The 20,810-nt window shown below is 47.3% G+C and overlaps 2 protein-coding genes across 8 annotated transcripts in view; both read left to right on the top strand.

Moving 5' to 3' along the window:
- The window catches only part of HIPK1 (homeodomain interacting protein kinase 1), a 52,021-nt gene extending 40,444 nt beyond the window's left edge, over window positions 1–11,577 (top strand). For 6 of the 7 annotated variants that reach the window (XM_045081884.1, XM_004769851.3, XM_045081882.1 and 3 more), the window contains 5 exons: window positions 17–199; window positions 1,365–1,571; window positions 3,290–3,531; window positions 5,171–5,301; window positions 6,646–11,577. In XM_045081884.1, coding sequence (XP_044937819.1) covers window positions 17–199; window positions 1,365–1,571; window positions 3,290–3,531; window positions 5,171–5,301; window positions 6,646–7,134 — 1,252 coding nt within the window. In that variant the 3' untranslated portion in view covers window positions 7,135–11,577. Of the gene's footprint in view, window positions 1–16; window positions 200–1,364; window positions 1,572–3,289; window positions 3,532–5,170; window positions 5,302–6,022; window positions 6,129–6,645 lie in introns of all 7 variants that reach the window. The other variant, XM_045081883.1, reaches the window with a different exon arrangement.
- Window positions 11,578–11,647: 70 nt separating this feature from the next.
- Window positions 11,648–15,996, top strand: OLFML3 (olfactomedin like 3). Its single transcript, XM_004769854.3, has 3 exons — window positions 11,648–13,416; window positions 14,103–14,388; window positions 14,700–15,996. The coding sequence occupies exons 1-3, from the start codon at window positions 13,303–13,305 to the stop codon at window positions 15,518–15,520; spliced, it is 1,221 nt and encodes a 406-aa protein (XP_004769911.1). The 5' UTR covers window positions 11,648–13,302; the 3' UTR covers window positions 15,521–15,996.
- Window positions 15,997–20,810: the final 4,814 nt, after the last annotated feature.

Below are 20,810 nucleotides of genomic sequence, written 5' to 3'. Positions count from 1 at the left end.
CTTTCTGTTGGTGCAGGAATGCCCACTCTCATGGCAACCAGTACAGCACTATCATGCAGCAGCCCTCCTTGCTGACTAACCACGTGACGCTGGCCACTGCTCAGCCCCTGAATGTTGGTGTTGCCCATGTTGTCAGACAACCACAATCCAGTTCTCTCCCTTCTAAGAAGAATAAGCAATCTGCTCCAGTCTCTTCTAAGTAAGTCTTTGTTAGAGTTGGTAGTTAAAAGTGCCAATTTTGAGATAGACGTCGCCAGCATTTAAAGGGCTGTGGTATAGACCTTTTTGGTGAGAAGCAGCGAATAGCTGCCAAATTGAGGAAGAGATAACCTTTTCACTTGGGCATGCATACCAGGTGTGTCCTCCTTATGCAAATCCTTTCTCTCTGCTGCCACTTTGAATCCAGGCCCTCTTTTTTTTTCTTTTTATATGATTTTTTTTTTTTTATAAACATATGATGTATTTTTAGCCCCAGGGGCACAGGTCTGTGAATCACCAGGTTTACACACTTCACAGCACTCACCATAGCACATACCCTCCCTAATGTCCATCACCCCACCACCCTCTCCCTACCCCCAGCCCCCCAACTCCTGTCAGTTTGTTTTGTGACATTAAGAGTCTCATATGGTTTATCTCCCTCCCGATCCCATCTTGTTTCATTTATTCTTTTCCTACCCCCCAAATCTCCCGTGTTGCATCTCCACTTCTTCATATAATAGTTGCCTTTCTCTGACTGACTTATTTCACTAAGCATAATACCCTCTAGTTCCATCCACATCGTTGCAAATGGCAACTTCTTCATATAATAGTTGCCTTTCTCTGATTGACTTATTTCACTAAGCATAATACCCTCTAGTTCCATCCACATCGTTGCGAATGGCAAGATTTCATTTCTTTTGATGGCTGCATAGTATTCCATTACACACACACACACACACACACACACACACACACCCCACATCATCTTTATCCATTCATCAGTTGATGGACATCTAGGTTCTTTCTATAGTTTGGTTATTGTGGACATGCTATAAACATTCGGGTGCACGTGCCCCTTCGGAGGCCCTCTTTTTATGCCAATGTTTTTATTTTTCTGCCCACGTTACATTGGGAAATTTAACTATGGAATAAAGGGCATACAAAAATAAAATTTACATTGTATTTTAGGGTTCTTGGCTCTGATGGAAATCCTCTTTTAAAGTGGTTTTGTTTAATTTTTATTGGAACTTCTATAGTCAAGTGTATTGAATTAATGATTAGGTGAAAAGGAGTCAAAGAACAAGTTTGAAAGAGTTCTGGGGAAAAGGTAGATAATTTGGGGGCGCCAGGGACTTAACAGTGTTTCTTCTGGCCTTTTTCTACAGGTCTTCGCTGGATGTTCTGCCTTCTCAAGTCTATTCTCTAGTTGGGAGCAGTCCTCTCCGTACCACATCTTCTTATAATTCCCTAGTCCCTGTCCCAGATCAGCATCAGCCAATCATCATTCCAGATACTCCCAGCCCTCCTGTGAGTGTCATCACCATCCGCAGTGACACCGATGAGGAAGAAGACAATAAGTACAAGCCCAATAGGTAAGATAGGTGAATGGCTCCCTGATCCAGTTGAAGGCAGGAGTGACTAAGACCCTTAGCCTTAGACCCTTGGTTTCAGACAAGTGGTCCAATTTGGGCTATGAGAGGAAGGACTAAAAATTGGTATTTTGGAAGTGTGGTCTTGGATGTGTGAGTCCGAACACTCCAGTTTCCATGACTGATCATCATGGTAAATCCTTCTATTCAGATACGTTAGCTGGAAGGGGAATATTAAGTCGCTTAATATTTAGCTGCTTTGGTTTGGAATGCACATTATACCATGGACATGATTCCCTGCCTTTAAGGACCTTTAGGGTCTGAAAACAGATGCCATAGCAGAGCACATAAACAACAGTTAATTAGAAAAGTCAGTAGATAGGAGGTTATTTGTAAATTCTTTTTTTTTTTTTTAAATATTTTATTTATTTATTTGACAGATAAGATCACAAGTAGGCAGAGAGGCAGGCAGAGAAAGAGAGAGAGAGGAAGCAGGCTCCCTGTTGAGCAGAGAGCCCGATGCGGGGCTCGATCCCAGGACCCTGGGATCATGACCTGAGCTGAAGGCAGAGGCTTTAACCCACTGAGCCACCCAGGCGCCCCTATTTGTAAATTCTTAATCTGCAAAGGCCACTTTGGAAGAGGTGCAACTTGAAATAGGGCTACTTTCTTTCTCCTTCTGCTTTGTGGTCTGAAAGTTGAGGAATGTCAGTACCAGATAATTTCCTCTTATTTCAGCACCTTAATCCAAGTTCTTAACTGGGCAGTTAACCAAGAGAGAGTGTATACATACACCTCTCTCTTAGTGGGAACATAGTCAGTTGCTTTGATTGTATGCTTTATTGGACCTTCAGTGCTAGGCATAAACAAGAGGGAATAACACCACGTTTACCTGGGGAGGTAGGGTTCACATATGACAGTAACTGAGAAGACTTTGCAGAGTTACATATGAATGAAGTTTAATGACCTGAAAGAGCAGATTTAGAATGAAGTACCTCAAAAGAGGTATTTACAAATGATATTTACAGTTACAAAATGGTATTTACAAATGGGATGTAGACTTGAAACTAAGCATTGAAAGTGGTTTCTGAACTGATTTGGGGAAGAGAAAAGGTAAACTTTCCAGTGAGGAAAAATGACTATGGAGTGGCAAAAAATGTGTAACCAGCAGGATTTCTTTGACTAGAGCCAAGTTTCTTTAAAAAATGAGGAAAAATTAAAGTTAGGAAGGTGGCGTTCAGTTTATGAAGGAACATTAAAAAAAAAATATGGCGAAAGTTTGTTTAGACATCTAAGGAATCATTAATATAGTTTAGCAGGATGATACAGAGAATACTATAGAAATAACCGTGAGTGGAAATGGCTGAGCAGCAACGTGGAAGAGTTGTTAGAGCTGTGTATCTGGCAGCATTCTGTGCCAGCTTGAATCCTGTCTTCACCACTTACCACTTATGTGACCTTGGCTGAGTGTCTTAATCTCTCTGTGCTTCAGCTTCCTCATCTGCAAAAAGGGGATTATAGTAACTACTTCAAAGAAGTGTTGTGAGGATTTAGTGAGACCTATGTGGAGGGTGAGAATAGTGCCTGATGCAGAATAAGAGCTCAGAAGTCTGCTGCTGCTCGTGTTACTCTGTTGCCATTATCGTCCTGGGAGAAACAATGATCATCAAAGAAACATTGCTAAAAGTGGGCTGAATTTTCACATATTTTCTTCTCCTCAGCTCTGGCCTGAAGGCAAGGTCTAACGTCATCAGTTATGTCACTGTCAATGATTCTCCAGACTCTGACTCTTCCTTGAGCAGCCCATATTCCACTGATACCCTGAGTGCTCTCCGGGGCAACAGTGGACCCCTGGTGGAGGGGCCTGGCAGAGTCGCGGGGGATGGCACCGGCACCCGCACCATCATTGTACCTCCACTGAAAACTCAGCTCGGTGACTGCACTGGGGCAGCCCCAGCCTCAGGTGAGCATCCTCACAGCCGCATGGGAATTCTCTGTCGCTGTTTGTGTCCTGAAATGTGTTGCTTTAATCTACTTATGCCAATGGTAGCGACCAGTTCTTTAATTCAGAAATCAGTTCCTTGGGGTGTGAAAATATTTTTGGCGATCCGTTTATCTTACTTTGTTTATTTTGTTCAGGTAAACATAGTGATGAATTTGTAGTCACAGAAATGTACTCACTTTTGATGGGAGAACACAGACAAGAGCTGTTGTATAGCCGGGAGAATCAGCAGGCAAATTTTTGGTCACAGGTGATTCAAATTTGATAATCCAGAGTAAAAAGGAACTGATTTTTTTTTTTTTTTTTTAAACAGTGTGTACTCAGATCTTTTCTTACCCGGTGTCATAGCAGTGATACTTTGTGGTTTTATTTATCAGCCTAGCTTCCTCCATCTTTTTCCTGTTAGATGCTGGGCTTAGGCTCGCTGGTTCAGTTACCGGGTGATGCTAGCTGTAGTAACAAGCAGCAGATCTCCAGGGCTTGACATAATAGAAGTTTGCTTCTCAGTCACATGACTTCCCAGTGCTAGTGCTCCTGGTTGGTAGGCCTGCAGGGAGTCAAAGATCAGAGCCCAGGAATCCTCAGCCTCTGATGAGAAGAGGGAAGAGTTTGGAGGAGGGACACACATTGCTTTAGCTCTTAAGCCCTGGAAACAGTGTATACTAACCCCATGGCCCCACCTGGAGGTTGGGGGGCCCAGGAAACGGAGTCCTTGTCTAGGCAGCGTTTTCCAGTGGCAACTCTGTACACCAAAGGAGGGAAGCATGAATTTTTGGTGTCAGTATAGCTGTCTGTACTGTACTTAACGTAAATTAGTGTTTTACTTTGAATTGTTTTACTGCCAGAGACATGAACAGGATTCTGATTTTAGGATATTGTGTTAAGCTTCAGTATGGCCGCCCCCCCCCCACCCGCCCCAGAAGTGGGTAGCTGTCCCATTGAAGACAAGGCAGAACTTTCTGATACCAGGCTACTGAACAGTGTTGTTAGAAGCTCTGTCCACTGTTGGGTCCAAAGAATAGAGGCTACTCCACAAATCATTGAATAAATGATTCCGTTTTCCTAGTAGGACTACAGAGGAAACAAAATTTTGAAATTGATCTTGCTTATATCCACCTGGCCTGCAGTTTCTTAGAATTTGAAGCTAGTGAGTGCCCAACAAGATCTAATTGTACCTTCTTTTGAAGCCCCTTTGACACCTAAATGTTCTAAGTATTACCAACATCTTATTCAGTTTCCCATTGCCATTTCTATACTTGTTTAACCCCTTCCTACATAAAACTCTAGGCCCCTTGGGGGCATAGTGACTGTGTCCCACTGGTGTTTGTATTTCCAGTAGTGCCTTGCACATTATAAGAGACTGGATAAGATTTACTAAAGTGAATCTTTGGAAGATCCTTTATGGAGCTTTGTTGCAAGCCAGAAAAGAAATGGGTTGTACAGTTTTTGTTCCTCTGGTATAAACGTAATTGAGGAAATAAGATACACATGAAACCTTAACTTTTGCAAACCTCTTTCAGATGTGGACTGATTAATATGATGCCATCTGAGGTTTAGCTAAGGCTACTCATAACTCATTATGGTCTGACCCTTTTTGTAGGTCTTGTGAGCAGTAAGACCAAGCCAGTGGCCTCAGTGAGTGGGCAGTCATCTGGATGCTGTATCACCCCCACAGGGTATCGAGCTCCACGCGGGGGGACCAGCGCAGCACAGCCACTCAACCTTAGCCAGGTAAGCGCTAGGGGCTGCTGCCTTCTGTTTGGGGCCCTCCCTACTGTCACTCTCTGGAGAACCCTGCTTCTGGCTGGACTGCTGAATAAAGCCAAATGAAGCCCCTTTTGTGTCAGACCATTTAGTGTTCTGTGGCCTGCGTCATGTCTGCATGTGCTATGACCCTTTATTCCCTCTGTAAGTGTGTTGAGAATGCACATTCCAGGTTTTCCATCAGACCTCCCTAAACTGTCCTGGAAGATTAGAGAAATGTCTGGAATTTAAGAAGAGCCTCAGGTGCTTTAGTCCATGCATGCTTCTGTACCACCACATGCTTTGCTCCCAGGTTCTCTTCCTTTATCGCCCAGATCATAAATAACCTTGAGCCTCACACCGATTACTTGAGGCAAGAGACAGTGCAAAGCTTTGTGGCTACTTCATCAACTGGTTCTAGTGCTGTGTGTTGCCTTGAGTCTGAGATATCCCCCCCCCAACCAGTATGTGATCTGATAGGGTGGGGAGGGACACTATTCTGTTTGTAAAAGAGGTACTATTTATTCTTTCTTAAGCTAAAATTCTGGTGCTTGTATGATGTCTACCAGTAGTAAAGTGTAAACATGAGGATGTAACTGTGTGTGTGTATGTGTGTGTGTGTGTGTGTGTGTGTGAGAGAGAGAGAGAGAGAGAGAGAGATAGCACACGCAAGTGCAAATGTCAGTTCGAGTTAGTGCATGTGTTTTAGGCTCCACAAGTCAAGAGGGATATGAAGAACTTAGAGGAGAACAAAAGAAAACAATGGCAAGAAAGAAAGGTTAGGAAAAATTCAAATTCCCTGGCACCAAAATAGGGTGAGTTGAGTCAACATTTACTAACTTGCAGGAGTGGGTAACCCTGTGAACTCTTTTTTTTTTTTTTAAGATTTTATTTTATTTATTTGACAGAGAGAGAGATCACAAGTAGGCAGAGAGACAGGCAAAGGGAGGGGGGAAGCATGCTCCCTGCTGAGCAGAGAGCCCGATGCAGGGTCCGTCACAGGACCCCGAGATCATGACCTGAGCTGAAGGCAGAGGCTTAACCCACTGAGCCACCCAGACACACACATCCCCCACCACCGTGAACTCTTGATTCCCCCGTGGCCTCTGTTGTACTTAAGAGCAAACTGCTGATATCTGGGCTGGGTTAGGATCTGTTCTACCAAGAGGTGGAGGGATGGGGTCTGACTTCTGACAGCATTGCCAGTCTGGGAGATTCTGTGCTGTGGCAGCCCAGGAACAGTACAGGTTAGAACCTCAACTCTCCACTTGGCCTTTGATCCCCGAACCGGAATGACCTCAAGGGTCCTCACCCCCTTCTTCCTCCTTCCAGAACCAGCAGTCATCGTCAGCTCCAACCTCGCAGGAGAGAAGCAGCAACCCTGCCCCCCGCAGGCAGCAGGCGTTTGTGGCCCCGCTCTCCCAGGCCCCCTACGCCTTCCAGCATGGCAGCCCACTACACTCGACGGGGCACCCACACCTGGCCCCAGCCCCTGCTCACCTGCCGAGCCAGCCTCACCTGTATACGTATGCTGCCCCCACCTCTGCTGCTGCATTGGGCTCCACCAGCTCCATTGCTCATCTCTTCTCTCCCCAGGGCTCCTCAAGGCATGCTGCAGCCTATAGCACCCACCCTAGCACTCTGGTGCACCAGGTCCCTGTCAGCGTTGGGCCCAGCCTTCTCACTTCTGCCAGTGTGGCCCCTGCTCAGTACCAACACCAGTTTGCCACCCAGTCCTACATTGGGTCTTCCCGAGGCTCAACAATTTACACTGGATACCCACTGAGTCCGACCAAGATCAGCCAGTATTCCTATTTGTAGGTGGTGAGCAGAGGGAGGAGGGGTCATGGCTGCCTGTTCCTGGCCCTGAGTTCTTAATAACAGGCTATGATGAACTCCTCCCTTAGGCCCCTCTTGAAACTCCTTAGCCAGCAACTTGTTCTGCAGGGGCCCACTGAAGCAGAAGGTTTTTCTCTGGGGAACCTGTCTTAGTGTTGACTGCATTGTTGTAGTCTCCCAAAGTCTGCCCTATTTTTTAATTCTTTATTTTTGTGACAGCATTTTTGGTATTTGGAAGAGTTCAGATGCCCATCTTCTGCAGTTACCAAGGAAGAGAGATCGTTCTGAAGTTACCCTTTGAAAAATATTTTCTCTCTGACTTGATTTCTATAAATGTTTTTAAGACCAAGTGAAGCCCCTCTTTATTTAACTTTATTTTATTATAATTGCTGGTCAGAGGAAAAATGCTGATAGAAAGACTTGAAATCTGGTAACAAGTGGGAAAAGAAAAATCATCACTTTTTGCTTATTTAAAAACCAAGACTTAATTGCCTCTTTTAAGAGCAGCTTACACAAGTCTGTATTTGACTATCAGGCATTTCTCCTCTCAAAATTTTACCTTTCCTTATGGGACATTAGACTACAGTGTTTAGTTTGTTTTCATGTCATGTTATACTTACTGGGCAATTGTTATTTTTGCAAAACTGGTTATATACTTACTCTTGGGATTCTCTCAGTTGCTCCTGTGTTTATTGTAAAGTAGTGTTAAAAAGGCAGCTCACCATTTGCTGGTAACTTAGTGTGAGAGAATCCATACCTACCGTGAAAGCACTAGGTATTATTACTCTTTTTAAATGAAGTACCATGCAGTCTTCTTAAGTTATTTTTTAAAAGTATTTCTCTCTCTGATTCAGCTTAAATTTTATTATTGGAAAAGCCATTAAGGTCGTTATTATTGTATGGTGGTGGTTGTCTTATTATATGCAAAATCTCTTTGTATTATGCGATACTGGTATCGATGAGCTTTGCCTAAAGGTTGTTGGCATTGGTGAGCTTTGCCTAAAGATTAATATGAATTTTCAATAATACACCTCTCTCTCTTTGCCTCATCTCTCCCTTCTGTTCTATGATTTATTTGGGGAGAAAGCTAAAGAATCTGAAACCAGATAAGAACGTTGTGTATAGCTTTTATACTTTAAAGTAGCTTCCTTTGTATGCCAGCAGCAAATTGAATGCTCTCTTATTAAGACTTATACAATAAGTGCATGTAGGAATTGCAAAAAATATTTTAAAAATTTATTACTGAATTTAAAAATATTTTAGAAGTTTTGTAATGGTGGTGTTTTAATATTTTGCATAATTAAATATGTACATATTGATTAGAAAAATATAACAAGCAATTTTTCCTGCTAACCCAAAATGTTATTTGTAATCAAATGTGTAGTGATTACACTTGAATTGTGTATTTAGTGTGTATCTGATCCTCCAGTGTTACCCCGGAGATGGAATGGATGTCTCCATTGTATTTAAACCAAAATGAACTGATATTTGTTGGAATGTATGTGAACTAATTGCAATTATATTAGAGCATATTACTGTAGTGTTGAATGAGCAGGGGCATTGCCTGCAAGGAGAGGAGACCCTTGGAATTGTTTTGCACAGGTGTGTCTGGTGAGGAGTTGTTCAGTGTGTGTCTCTTCTTCCCTTTCTCCTCCTTCCCTTATTGTAGTGCCTTATATGATAATGTAGTGGTTCATAGAGTTTACAGTGAGCTTGCCTTAGGATGGACCAGCAAGCCCTTGTGGACCCTAAGCTGTTCACTGGGATTTATCAGAACAGGATTAGTAGCTGTGTCGTGTAAATGCATTGTTGTCAGTTTCCCTGCCGACGTTGAAAAATAAAAACAGCAGCTTTTCTCCTTTAGAACCATGTCTACCCCTTTCCAGTCTGGAATCTCAGCTGAGTTCTCACAGAAGCATTTTCCCCACGTGGCTCTCTCACGGTGCATTGCTACCTTGCTTCTGTGAGAATTTGGGAAGCAGGTGAGAGGAGTCAAGCCAATATGAAATATATGGTGGTTTTCTTTTTCTTTAAAGTATGTGCAATCACTTTTAGAATGAGATTTTTCTTTTCCTTTTCCCATGTGGCAGTCCTTCCTGCAAATAGTTGCCATTCCTAGTAAAATATTTGCTTGTTGGAAAAAAAACATAACAGATCTGTTTATACCAAAGAGCCTGTTGTATTGCTTACCATGTCCCCATACTATGAGGAGGAGTTTTGTGATGCCGCTGGTGACAGGGAACTCACAGGAAGGTTTCTGAGCCGGTGAAGAATATTAAAAAGGAACCAAAGCCTGTTGAGTCATCGGGCTTTTGACGTTTCTTTTTAACAACTTGAATATTCTTGGGGCTGTGAAATTGTCCTTGTACTCTCAGCTCCTGCATGGATCTGGGTCAAGTGGAGGGTACTGGGGATGGGGATGTTCCTGCCCATAAAAGATTTGGGGGAAGAAGGTTAACTCTAAGATAGAGAAGTGTTCCATCTGATTTGAAAATTATGTACTTGAGGGCTAAGTCTAGGACTGGTTCTTTGTAGAGATGGCGTCAAGGAGGTGCAGGATGGAGATGGGAGATTTCATGGAGCCTGGTCAGCAAGCTCTGTACCGGGTTGAACACCGAGGAGCTGTCAAGGTATTTGGAGTTTCTTCATTGTAAAGAGTAAGGGCTTCCACGATGGGGCAGATAGTCAGTACAGCCTACCAGGAACATGTTGGTGTTTTCTGCTTTTTCTCTTTTCTTTTCTTACTTCGTTTTTCTTTTTTTTTTTCCTTTTCTTTTCCTTTCTTCTCTCCTTCCTTCCTTTCTCTCTCTCTCTCTCTTTCTTTCTTATTTCTTCTTGTGGTCATTCTCCTGAGTTGTGTTTGCACCGCTGTATTGGTGAAGATACCGAAGCAGCTCGTATAGTTTCCATCACTAATGTTACACATTTTTCTGGTCAATGTGTGTGATCTTTGTGTTTTCTTTTTTGCCAAACGTTCTTGTTCAAAGGCAGACCTAGTTTCTAGTAGAAACATTTTTTATTCCTTATCTTTCCTCTACAAGGGATAAAAGATTTGTTGTTTTTGTGACAAATAAGATATGGGGCCGGGGGGGGGGGGTTACAAAACATTCCACTCCTGCCCCCCGTCCAGTAAGTAGATACCACTTAAGGTGCAAGTATTAACTAACTCCATGGGGAAAAGACAATACCCAGAGTGTGTATTGTTATCTGAAACATCTGTACTAGCAGTCGTGGCTTTAAGAATTTTAGAAACTTTCAGCCTTAACCTGCAAATTGGCATTTCAAATTTACCAAGATAAAAATCCATCTGTGTCTGCTGAATGAATATAGTGCTCAATGTGGCTTTAGAATCTGTCCGTGGGGCTTCACATTGCCAGCCCTGACAGGATGGGGGAAGCCCTGTGAATTCAGTGAGCAGCTGGCACCTGGTCATAGTGGCCTAACCTCAGGCCAGCTTCAGACTTTACATCCTTTCAGAACTTGTGCTTCCAGCTTCTCCCCTTCAGGGTGAGAGAGAAAGTGGGGAAGGCTTAAGTACAGCCACTCTGGGCTCATCAGGACACTTGATCACTCCAGAGTTTTAATAGCTCCCGGGAGGGGACACTGGCGTCAGTGCTCAGCTCAGATACCAGCCCCAGAAATCAGAACTCCATTTCACACAGTTCTAGCCATCCATCCTCCTCCACTAGAGGGGCTCAGCTTGACTGCCCTGAGCCAGGCAAGCACAGTAATGCGTGTTTTATTCAGCATTATTCTGCAAAAACCCACTGGTTAGGTTGGTTTGTTTTAGGATAGGAGATGAAATGCCTCTCAGTGACAGGAATGGCCCAAGCCTGCTTCCTATTTTGGGTTTTTTTTTTTTTTTTTTTTTTTTTAACTGATGGTTTGTGCAGCATGTCCACATGGTTGTTTGTCGCTAAACTTTATATAATGTGTGGTTTTGATTCAGCTTGAAAAATAATCTCACTACATGTAGCAGTACATTATATGTACATTATATGTAATGTTAGTATTTCTGCTTTGAATCCTTGATATTGCAATGGAATTTCAACTTTATTAAATGTATTTGATATGCTAGTTATTGTGTGCGATTTAAACTTTTTTTGCTTTCTCCCTTTTCTGGTTGTGCGCTTCCTTTTACAACAAGCCTCTAGAAACAGTTTCTGAGAATTATTGAGCTATGTTTGTAATGCAGATGTACTTAGGGAGTATGTAAAATAATCATTTTAACAAAAGAAATAGATATTTAAAATTTAATACTAACTACGGGAAAAGGGTCCATTGTGTAAAACATAGTTTATCTTTGGATTCAATGTTTGTCTTTGGTTTTACAAAGTAGCTTGTATTTTCAGTATTTTCTACATAATATGGTAAAATGTAGAGCAATTGCAATGCATCAATAAAATGGGTAAATTTTCTGATTCATTTGGCTGTTCTTGACTTCTTTTAGAGGGGAGGTGCAAAGGGGACCAAAAAATGGCATCTTTGGAGTGGGTAAGTACATCGCAGCTGAACATCAGTGGTGGCTTAGGGGCAAATCCATCTTTCATACAAATATCCACAATGGAAATGAATCGGAGTTGATAGAAAACACTGCCCAAGAATGGAGTGTCTGGGCCCTAACTGAAGATCATCTGGTCCTGTCCCTCTGAAAGAGACAGAACTTCAGACCCAGGATAACTAAACTTTGTTTCCTAGCACATTCCACCAACCATCTGAAATATCGTAATGAAAATCAGAACCACCACAGAAGACGCTATTTTTTCCACCTTTCAAGCTGCATTGTTAGAAGTCCTTTTGGAGAAGGAGCCCCTCTGATTAGATTTCTCTTGATCCTAAAGTGAAGAAAATTTCTCCTGATAAAGAACTAGAGATTTATCTAGATCAATCACTGCAGGTCTCTGAATAAACGCTATATACACTTGGGGTTTTTTTGACATGTGTTTCAGGCCACATCTACCCTACAATGGCCATTAATTCATTGTGGGGTTCTGCAGTCATGGTTGGGATATAGAGATGAGACACATTTAGAAACACTTTTGGACCATAACCAAGAGAAATGATCAATAAGCTCTTCTCTCCCATTGGTCAGAACACATGTATTTTGATTTAGACTGCAACACATTCTATTTTTCCAATTTTTTTTTTCCTAAATAAATGAGCATGAAACCAGGGTGGACTCACTGAACGTTCCCCAGTTTTGGTAAGAGAATGTACCTAGAAGCGTTCAGGTAAGAGAAAGCCAAGTAGAAAGGCTCTGCCATCAATCTCACTACCAGGTAATCAAGAATTAATTTAACTTGTCAGTGATCTGGGTTTGTTTTTTTTTGTTTTTAAATCTCAGTTATATTCTCTTCCTTAGGCTAAATCAGAGAGAGATTGGGATAGCCCCTTAAGTAGTTGGGTAAGTCTGTGGGGAAATCTGTGTTTTAATGATGAAAAGCCCTGTAAACTCAATCTGCTTGGCTCACTTTGTGGAAAATTTTCCACGGAACTTGAGGTCTAAGCCTTGGTTTCCCTGTGAATCCTGAGATGACACCAGGTGCCTATCACAAGATGGCGCCAATGAGCTATAGAAGAAGGTAGTGTAGCTGGGACCTCCGATCTTTTCTCCCACCTCTTCCCCTCAAACCTCATCTCTCCTGCTTCCAGCTTCCACTCAACAAGGCAGAAAACAATTCATGCTATTATTGCTGGGAAAGGAAAAGATTAATGATGGATGTTTCTTAAGAAGCCAGCACTGACTGGAAGGACGCATGCATTCTCCTAAAACAGGAATAGAGTTTGCTGAGTGTACTCTGGGGCCCCTCCCTCCTGCTGCTAGCTCCTTCTTCTGGGTGACTGCCCGGAAGGCCTCTGCCCTGGGGTTTCATCTTCTTCCCCTCTCCTGGGGAGCCTGCATCCTAGACGGGAGGCGGTTAAGGCTTCTGGCTGCTCTGCCATAGGGCCATCTGTGTTTGATCAGTCCAGGCAGAAAGGAGCGGGTGGGGGCTCTAAGGAGACTGTGAAAGCATTCCAGAGTAGTGAGAGAGACCCGAGATCCAGAAAGAGAGAAGGCACCGCCCCCACCCCGCCTCCAAAGCTAAGCCGCGGGCTTGAGTGGAAAAGGCACGGGACCTCACACTCCTACTCCGGCCCCGTTCTGCTGCCATGGGGCCCTGCACGCCTCTTGTCACCTTGTTCCTTTTATCATGGCTTCAACCCCTTCAAGGACAGCAGCACCACCTTGTGGAGTACATGGAACGCCGACTAGCTGCCTTGGAGGTGAGTGACTCCTTTCTCTCCTGGGCCAGGCGGGAAGGACTTCCCATCTCTTGCTGATTCACCCAGGGTGTCAGGGATCTGGGGACATGGCAAGACAGGGCTCTGTGAGGACATACAGAAAACTCTTATTAAGAGTATCCTTATAAGTGCAAGCCCTCCTCCTTCCCCCGCAACGACAGAGCGATTCCAAAGCAAACAGGCCTTTGTGTTTTACCCTGAGATTGCGTGGGATAAAGGGGACTGAGGACACGGACATGAGAGCTAGCATGGCAGGACAGCATCTCAGGGGCAGCTGATGATTCTGTGAGAGTTGGAAGTTCCCAGAGAATCTGCAGCTTTGTGTCTTTTTAACAGTTTGAAGTCTGTGGCATTCCCAAGTTGAAATCTGTTCATTCCCAAGAGGAGACCAGTACAGGGGAGCCGAGACCCCTTACTACCCTCCTGGACTTAGGCCACCCACAGCGGCTTGGAGGACATGAAGTGGGGGGTCGAGGCCTAGGTGATCCCAGCTGGGTTTTTTGCACATTTGGCATCTCTGAACATCTGGTTTCCCTTCAGTGGGGGTTGGAGGGGAGTTAATCTCTGGCCGAGTTTGTGCTTTTTCCTGTTCCTCACTCCCTGGTTGGGCCTCTCCCTGCCTGGGAGTGGTAACCCTTCAGCCCCTCTCCTGGCCCCTATCCCTGCAGGAACGGCTGGCCCAGTGCCAGGACCAAAGTAGCCGGCATGCCGCTGAGCTGAGAGACTTCAAGAACAAGATGTTGCCGCTGCTGGAGGTGGCCGAGAAGGAGCGTGAGGCCCTCAGGACTGAGGCTGACAGCATTTCGGGGAGAGTGGACCGTCTGGAGCGGGAGGTTGACTATCTGGAGACCCAGAACCCAGCTCTCCCCTGTGTGGAAGTTGATGAGAAGGTGACCGGAGGCCCTGGGATCAAAGGCAAGGGCAGAAGAAACGAGAAGTACGATATGCTGACAGGTAAGCAGAGGCCTGCCACTCTCAGGGCATGTATTCTGCCTTGGCTCTTCCCTGTTTTTCTCCTTGTCCCAGAGGCCACTTTGGTGTGATCTTCTGGAATCTGCTTTAGGAGACTCTATAATGACAGGTCCATTGGGCACATTTCTGGGGACCTAGTCCTCTGGGGCACCCTTTTCCCTATCCTCTGTATGAGTGGAGGCGTCCACCGGCAGCCGTCCTCAACGCGGCCCACCCTGGGGGGTTCCGGTAGCGGGCATCTAACTCCTGTGTGTATTGTCTTGTCCTGTGCTCTTCTTCTCCGTCCCCGACAGACTGTGGCTACACCATCTCTCAGGTGAGATCAATGAAGATCCTGAAGCGGTTCGGTGGCCCGGCTGGTCTATGGACCAAGGATCCAATGGGGCCGACAGAGAAGATCTATGTATTAGATGGGACACAGAATGACACAGCCTTTGTCTTCCCAAGGCTGCGGGACTTCACCCTCGCCATGGCTGCCCGGAAAGCTTCCCGGGTCCGGGTGCCCTTCCCCTGGGTAGGCACGGGGCAGCTGGTGTATGGTGGCTTTCTTTATTATGCCCGGAGGCCGCCTGGAGGACCTGGAGGGGGAGGTGAGCTGGAGAACACTTTGCAGCTCATCAAATTCCATTTGGCAAACCGGACCGTGGTAGACAGCTCGGTGTTCCCGGCAGAGGGTTTGATCCCCCCGTACGGGCTGACGGCAGACACGTACATTGACCTGGCTGCTGACGAGGAGGGCCTTTGGGCTGTCTATGCCACTCGGGAAGATGACAGGCACTTGTGCCTGGCCAAGTTAGACCCTCAGACCCTGGACACCGAGCAGCAGTGGGACACCCCATGTCCCAGAGAGAATGCTGAGGCTGCCTTTGTCATCTGTGGGACACTGTACGTTGTCTATAACACCCGCCCTGCCAGCCGCGCCCGCATCCAGTGCTCCTTTGATGCCAGCGGCACCCTGACTCCCGAAAGGGCGGCACTCCCGTATTTCCCCCGCCGATATGGGGCCCATGCCAGCCTCCGTTACAACCCCCGGGAGCGCCAGCTCTACGCCTGGGATGATGGCTACCAGATTGTCTATAAGCTGGAGATGAGAAGGAAAGAGGAAGAAGTCTGAGCACCCAGCTCTGGTGGTTGAATCTCCCTCACCTCTACACATTTCTGTCCCTGCGACATTTCCTGCTCCTCGTCCAGATGTGGGCAACTTGCAGTTTGGGGCCCCTAAACGCAGCCAATGGAAGCCAGATTCTCATAGCCCCTCCGTTTCCTGTGGGACCTTAGATCTCCAGAGATCTTTTCAGAGCTGAAAGAGAGAAAACCCTAAGTGTTGCTCCCCTCCTGCCCCCTGGCAATGAATTTCAGGCCAAAGGCCACGCAGACCCAGAGCTCTGACCCTCCTTTGGGGGCAGCCCCAGCAAACGGGCAACAGAATATTTCTCGCCTCAGTGTAAGTCCGGTGGAGGGAGAGAGAGAGTTCTAGGAGGAGGAGACTTTGGCTCTCTGCCCTTTCCTTTTAGTGCCCCGGAGAATGGGGGCTTTCTCCACATCATTTTGTATTGCAAGGTTTTGCATTAAAAGGAAAATCCACTGCTCCTCGCCTGTGTGTGTTTGGGGGTGGCCCTCAGCTCAGATTTCTCTCTGTGACCCCGCATTTTCCTTCTCCACCCCACTGCCACTCCGTAAGCCACATGAGGGATTTGGCTGGGCTCTCTTGCCGAGGGAGAGGGGACTTCTCGAGTTACAGATTTTACCGTGAGGCGCCTGAGGCGCCTGGGGAAGCACAGAATCCCGCCACTTGAGGAGGCTGACCGAGGGAAGGCCTCCCTCCACACCCACCTCTCCTCCACAGGGGCCCTCCCAGCGCTGCCCTTGGCTGCCAGACTGGGGCCCAGGGGCAGAGCTTCCCATTGCAGATCTCAGAGGGTTTAAATCATAAAGTGGACTTGAGTCCCCCTGGACTCTAATGAAGACCAGAGCCCCAAATGTGTTTTGGGAAAGAACCTCCGGTCTCACTTCTGAGGTGAATTCTCCCCCAGCCCCAGCCCCACTCCCTCTCCAGCTTGGGGCAGTCCCCCAGGGCCGGTTACACAATGGAGCTTGCTCTGAACCGCGCTGATTTTCCTGCTGCCACGGCGTCTGCGGTTTGGGCCAGGAGGAGGGCCAGCGACCATGCCCCAGATGGTAGCTTTACCAGTTTCCCAACACATCCCTCTGGTCACCCCCACCACAGTCCTGGAACCTGGCGGAAGCCTGGCCAGGAGGCCTGGAAACTTAACCCTTTCCTGCCCTCAGGATTATAGGAGGCCATGAGGGAAGGGGAGGGATCCCGAGAGGAAAACCATGGCTTTGGGAGTCTGGTCCCTCCCTGGGGGTGGGGGAGTGGTAGGGGTAGGGGTGGGGGTGCGGGTGGCCAGCCCAGGTTCATGCCCCCTTTCTGCACCCCGGAGCAAGGCAGTGTGATGGACAACATGCCCTGCCTTTCTGGAGTAGACCTCAGACAGCCCGAGGGTCCTGGTAGTCACTGACCTCTGTGTGGGGAGGGAGGAGAAAGGAACATGTCTTTTCCCTAAAGGACACCCCCCCTCCAGGATAGGGTGGATCAGCCAGGCCCTGTGATCCTCCTTTTGTCTTCTTTTCTTCTCTCCCCAGGCAGAGCTGCCCCTGACGTAGGTTGGTGAAGAAGGGAAAGGAGAGACAGCGAAGCACCTCACAAAGGCGCTATTGTAAGGAGCCCGGGGCGGGTGGGGGCTCTCTCCCATTCAATTCTCTCCTAATGTGGGGCTGGCAACAGTAATCACCGCCTGTCACCCACAGAGGGGGCTGCCCACGGAACATCTGGCTCCGGCAGGCGGTGCAGGGGAGGGGTGTGGAGGAGGGAGCTCTCCCTGGAGGCCTGTAGAGAGAGGGGTCCCAGCCCAGCGGGGGTCACTGTATGTGTGTGCACGTGGGGAGCATGGTCTCCTCCCTCCGCATAAGCGTGACACCCTCACAGTATGAGAGTCACAGCCTCACAGTCGAGAGGCTGGGGCCGGGTCTGTGAGTTATCTTGATAGGGCTGCAAACATCAGGAATAGGTTTTGGACGACCCTCAGCAGGGAACAGCTCTGAGACTGTGTGGACATGACATCAGTATGAGGAGCAGGATGTAAAAACCAGGACCTTCTGCCTCCCATGTGGGGGCCCGTCTTCGTAGCGTCTTTCTTTGCCTCCATCGTCAATGAGAAAGGCAAAAACACCCCCCCCTTTTTTTTTTGCAGGGTTTTATTTTAATTTTTTTAATAAACATATAATGTATTATCCTTTTTTTTTTTCTTCAATTTTCTTTGGAAAAGTTCACTGAGACTTTTCTGAAAGGACAGAAATCTCTGGAGCCTTGTCATTTATTCCTTTTTGCTTTTTTTTCTTTTTGGCTCCCATACCATACCTAGTGCTATTCTGGAAGCATTTTGGAAGGTGAGTGGAACTGTGTGGGCAGATCCAGTGAACTGTCCAAATTCATCAAACTGAATTCTCTGCTGCTCAAGGGAGTGCTTCGGTAGCTGAATCCTATCATCCCAAACCAGCCTTACTGCCCCTTCTCAGACCCTCTGTAACCCATCACTTGGCAGAGACAGGCTGTGACCACTGCTTTGGGTTGAACAAAAGGCAGTGGGAGGCAGAGCCCTGCATGGGGGAGAGAGGACTAAATTCCCAAAGAGAAGCCCCACATCTGCCCCCAACCCCTGGCCCGACAAGGCTGAGCTGCTGGGCCACAGCCCTTGGCCACATCAGCGGTCCAGATGGTGCCTTCCCATCACAAGGCCTGATGGAGAGAGCTCCCTTCCCCCCACTGCAGCGCTGAGCCTCCTGCCCTAACTCCCAGGCTCTCCTTTTTGTTCTCATTATCTTCCCCTCCCCGGTGCTGGTCTTTGTGTCTGGGTCTGGCCGCCAGAGAGCCCTAAGTATTCGTCTTGCCGTTTTTATCAAGGAGCCTGAGCCCATGTTGTCCGAGCTCTGGGTGGTAAGGAGGGAAGGGCAGAGATGGACGGATGAAGTTGTTGATTCAGCTGTCAGTGCTTCCTCTGGGACAGGACTCCGGACGACGCAGGAAGCAAAGCCCTTTCCCTCCTCCATTTCCTCCTCCCCCAGGCTCAGTCCATCTCCTAGTGCAGGAGCCCCATCCCTCCCTGAGGCTCCTGGGATCCTCCACTAACTGTTCAGGTCAAAACGTGCTCCTTTTGAGATTTGTTGAGATGTCTGTCCCAGCCTCTGGACCTGCTGTCCAGCCTCTCTGTGGCTGCCTGGGCAGGGCAGTGTGGTCCAAGAGCTCTGCTGCGTATGTGGTGTGTGTGTGTGTGGGGGGGGGTCCTGCACCCTCTGCATCTATCACTGTCTCCTCACTGTCTCCTCCTTTTCTACCCCCGCCACCAGCCAACCCCGAAGCCGACAAGCTCTCCTCTGCCTGCTCTTTAACTTCTGCTCTCACAATGCAGAGCTTAAAAGATTAAATCTTTATTTATGGATTTAATAACACCGCAGAAGAATTATAAATGTGGAAGCCAATGTATTACTTTAAAGGGCAGACCTCTCAGCACTGTCTTTCCAGAACATGGGATCTAACGATGTCTAGAGTTGGATACCTCTCCAGAGCCCTCCAGAATGACCCCCAGGGGTCTGCCCCGCCGTCCAAACCCCACCTTCTCTGAGGCTGGACGCCCACACACCCTGGGTGGCCCAAGGGGGAACAAATCACATTCTCTCTCCTGGGGATTTAGAATTGCAGATCAGAGATGTTAGATCTGAGAAAGTGTTTGGAAGCATCTTTTGGCCTGCTACGGAGAGGCGGCAAGAGCCAGATGCAGAGGGGAAAGGAAGAGGTGGCGGGGGGGCAAGGCCAAGGCCCCTTGAGAAGAGGCCGCTGAGGGCCTGTCCTCTCCCTACCCATCTCCCCTGTACTCCCTTTCTTGTTTGCTTTTCTTTTCTTTCTTTACCTTTTGCTTTTTTTCTCGTTAGTATGTTTCTTCTCAAGGTATTTCTCAAGTTTCTATTTCTTACAACATGAAGACGGACAACCCCTCATCCTCGACCAACCTCCCCACCGAAAACATTCACCCTGTCCCATGGACTGCTGGGCAAGGGGCCCTGCCCCTCTAGGACACCAACCCCCCCCTTGACCCAGAGGACACACCAGGATAATGAAAGAACTTGTGTAACCTGTCATGCCCCATCCCCATCACCTTCTGGATGGTGGCGCGGTTCCGCTTTCCTGCTGTGTTCATTCGTGGTGAGCTGTGTCTTTCTTCAACCTACTGTTGAACCTCTGCGGCTGCCGTCCATATTAGAAAGTGCACAGACTGCAGAGTCTGGCAGGCTTGGAGTCAGAGACTCTAGTCTGCCACTTCCTGCTGTGGTGCCTTGAGCAAGTTCCTCACAACTTTTATCTATAAACTAATAGGATCTGCCCAACAGGGCTGTTGCTGAGAGGATTAGAGCCGATTATAATGGAAACTCTCGAGCAGTGCGGACAATTTCGGGGTTGGGCTCTAAAATCTCACTTCCTTGGAGTTTCCATTCCCACCCCGCAGAGTCAGGGGCCTTTTCTCTGGGCCCCAATTTACCCCGGGGAACATCCCAGCTCTGGCCTGTATCACCATACCCTGTATCTTTTTTTTTTTTTTTTAAGATTTTATTTATTTATTTAATAGAGATCACAAGTAGGCAGAGAGGCAGGCAGAGAGAGAGGAGGAAGCCGTCTCCCCACTGAGCAGAGAGCCCAATGTGGGGCTCGATCCCAGGACCCTGAGATCATGACCTGAGCCGAAGGCAGAAGCCTTAACCCACTGAGCCACCCAGGCGCCCCAACACACCCTCTATCTTGCTCATCTTTGTGTCACTAAGGCCTCATCAAGAGCCTGGCTCATAGATGGGGCCCTGTAAATACTTGTTTTCAGGTTGCCCCCGTTAGACTGCACACCCTCGGAACCTGGGGTGTACCTGTCTCCTAGCTTGGGACATCGTAAATGTTCTCAGCGGCATTCTTCATTTCAGCTGGACAAAGACCGGCTACAGAGAAACACGGAAAGCAGTCTCCTTCAATGGCAGAACATGCTGGCCTTCCCACATGACAATTTCTAGCTCCAGCATCAAAAGGCAAAGTCTCACACTAGGCAAGTTGTGACCACAGGGGAGGAAGGCAATAAAACTACAGAAGGTAGTGGAAGCTTCTGGTTCAGCAGCTGGGTCCTGGCAAGGGTTCTGGGGCAAGGAAAGCTGCTCCTACCCTAGCCCTGCCCCCCACGGCTTGCCCCGTACTTCACCTCTGCAGGCCTCCGTTTTTTTCATAGATTGTGGGTAGTTGTACCCATTTCACAGATTACTGTGAGGACAGAATGGAGCAATTTCTATAAAGCAGTGAGCCCAGTGCCTGA

Source organism: Mustela putorius, unplaced genomic scaffold, assembly GCF_011764305.1.
Source record: "Mustela putorius furo isolate JIRA1106 unplaced genomic scaffold, ASM1176430v1.1 tig00000585_pilon_pilon_pilon, whole genome shotgun sequence".
Taxonomy (NCBI): Eukaryota; Metazoa; Chordata; class Mammalia; order Carnivora; family Mustelidae; genus Mustela; species Mustela putorius.
This window is presented reverse-complemented; position numbering and strand designations above follow the sequence as displayed.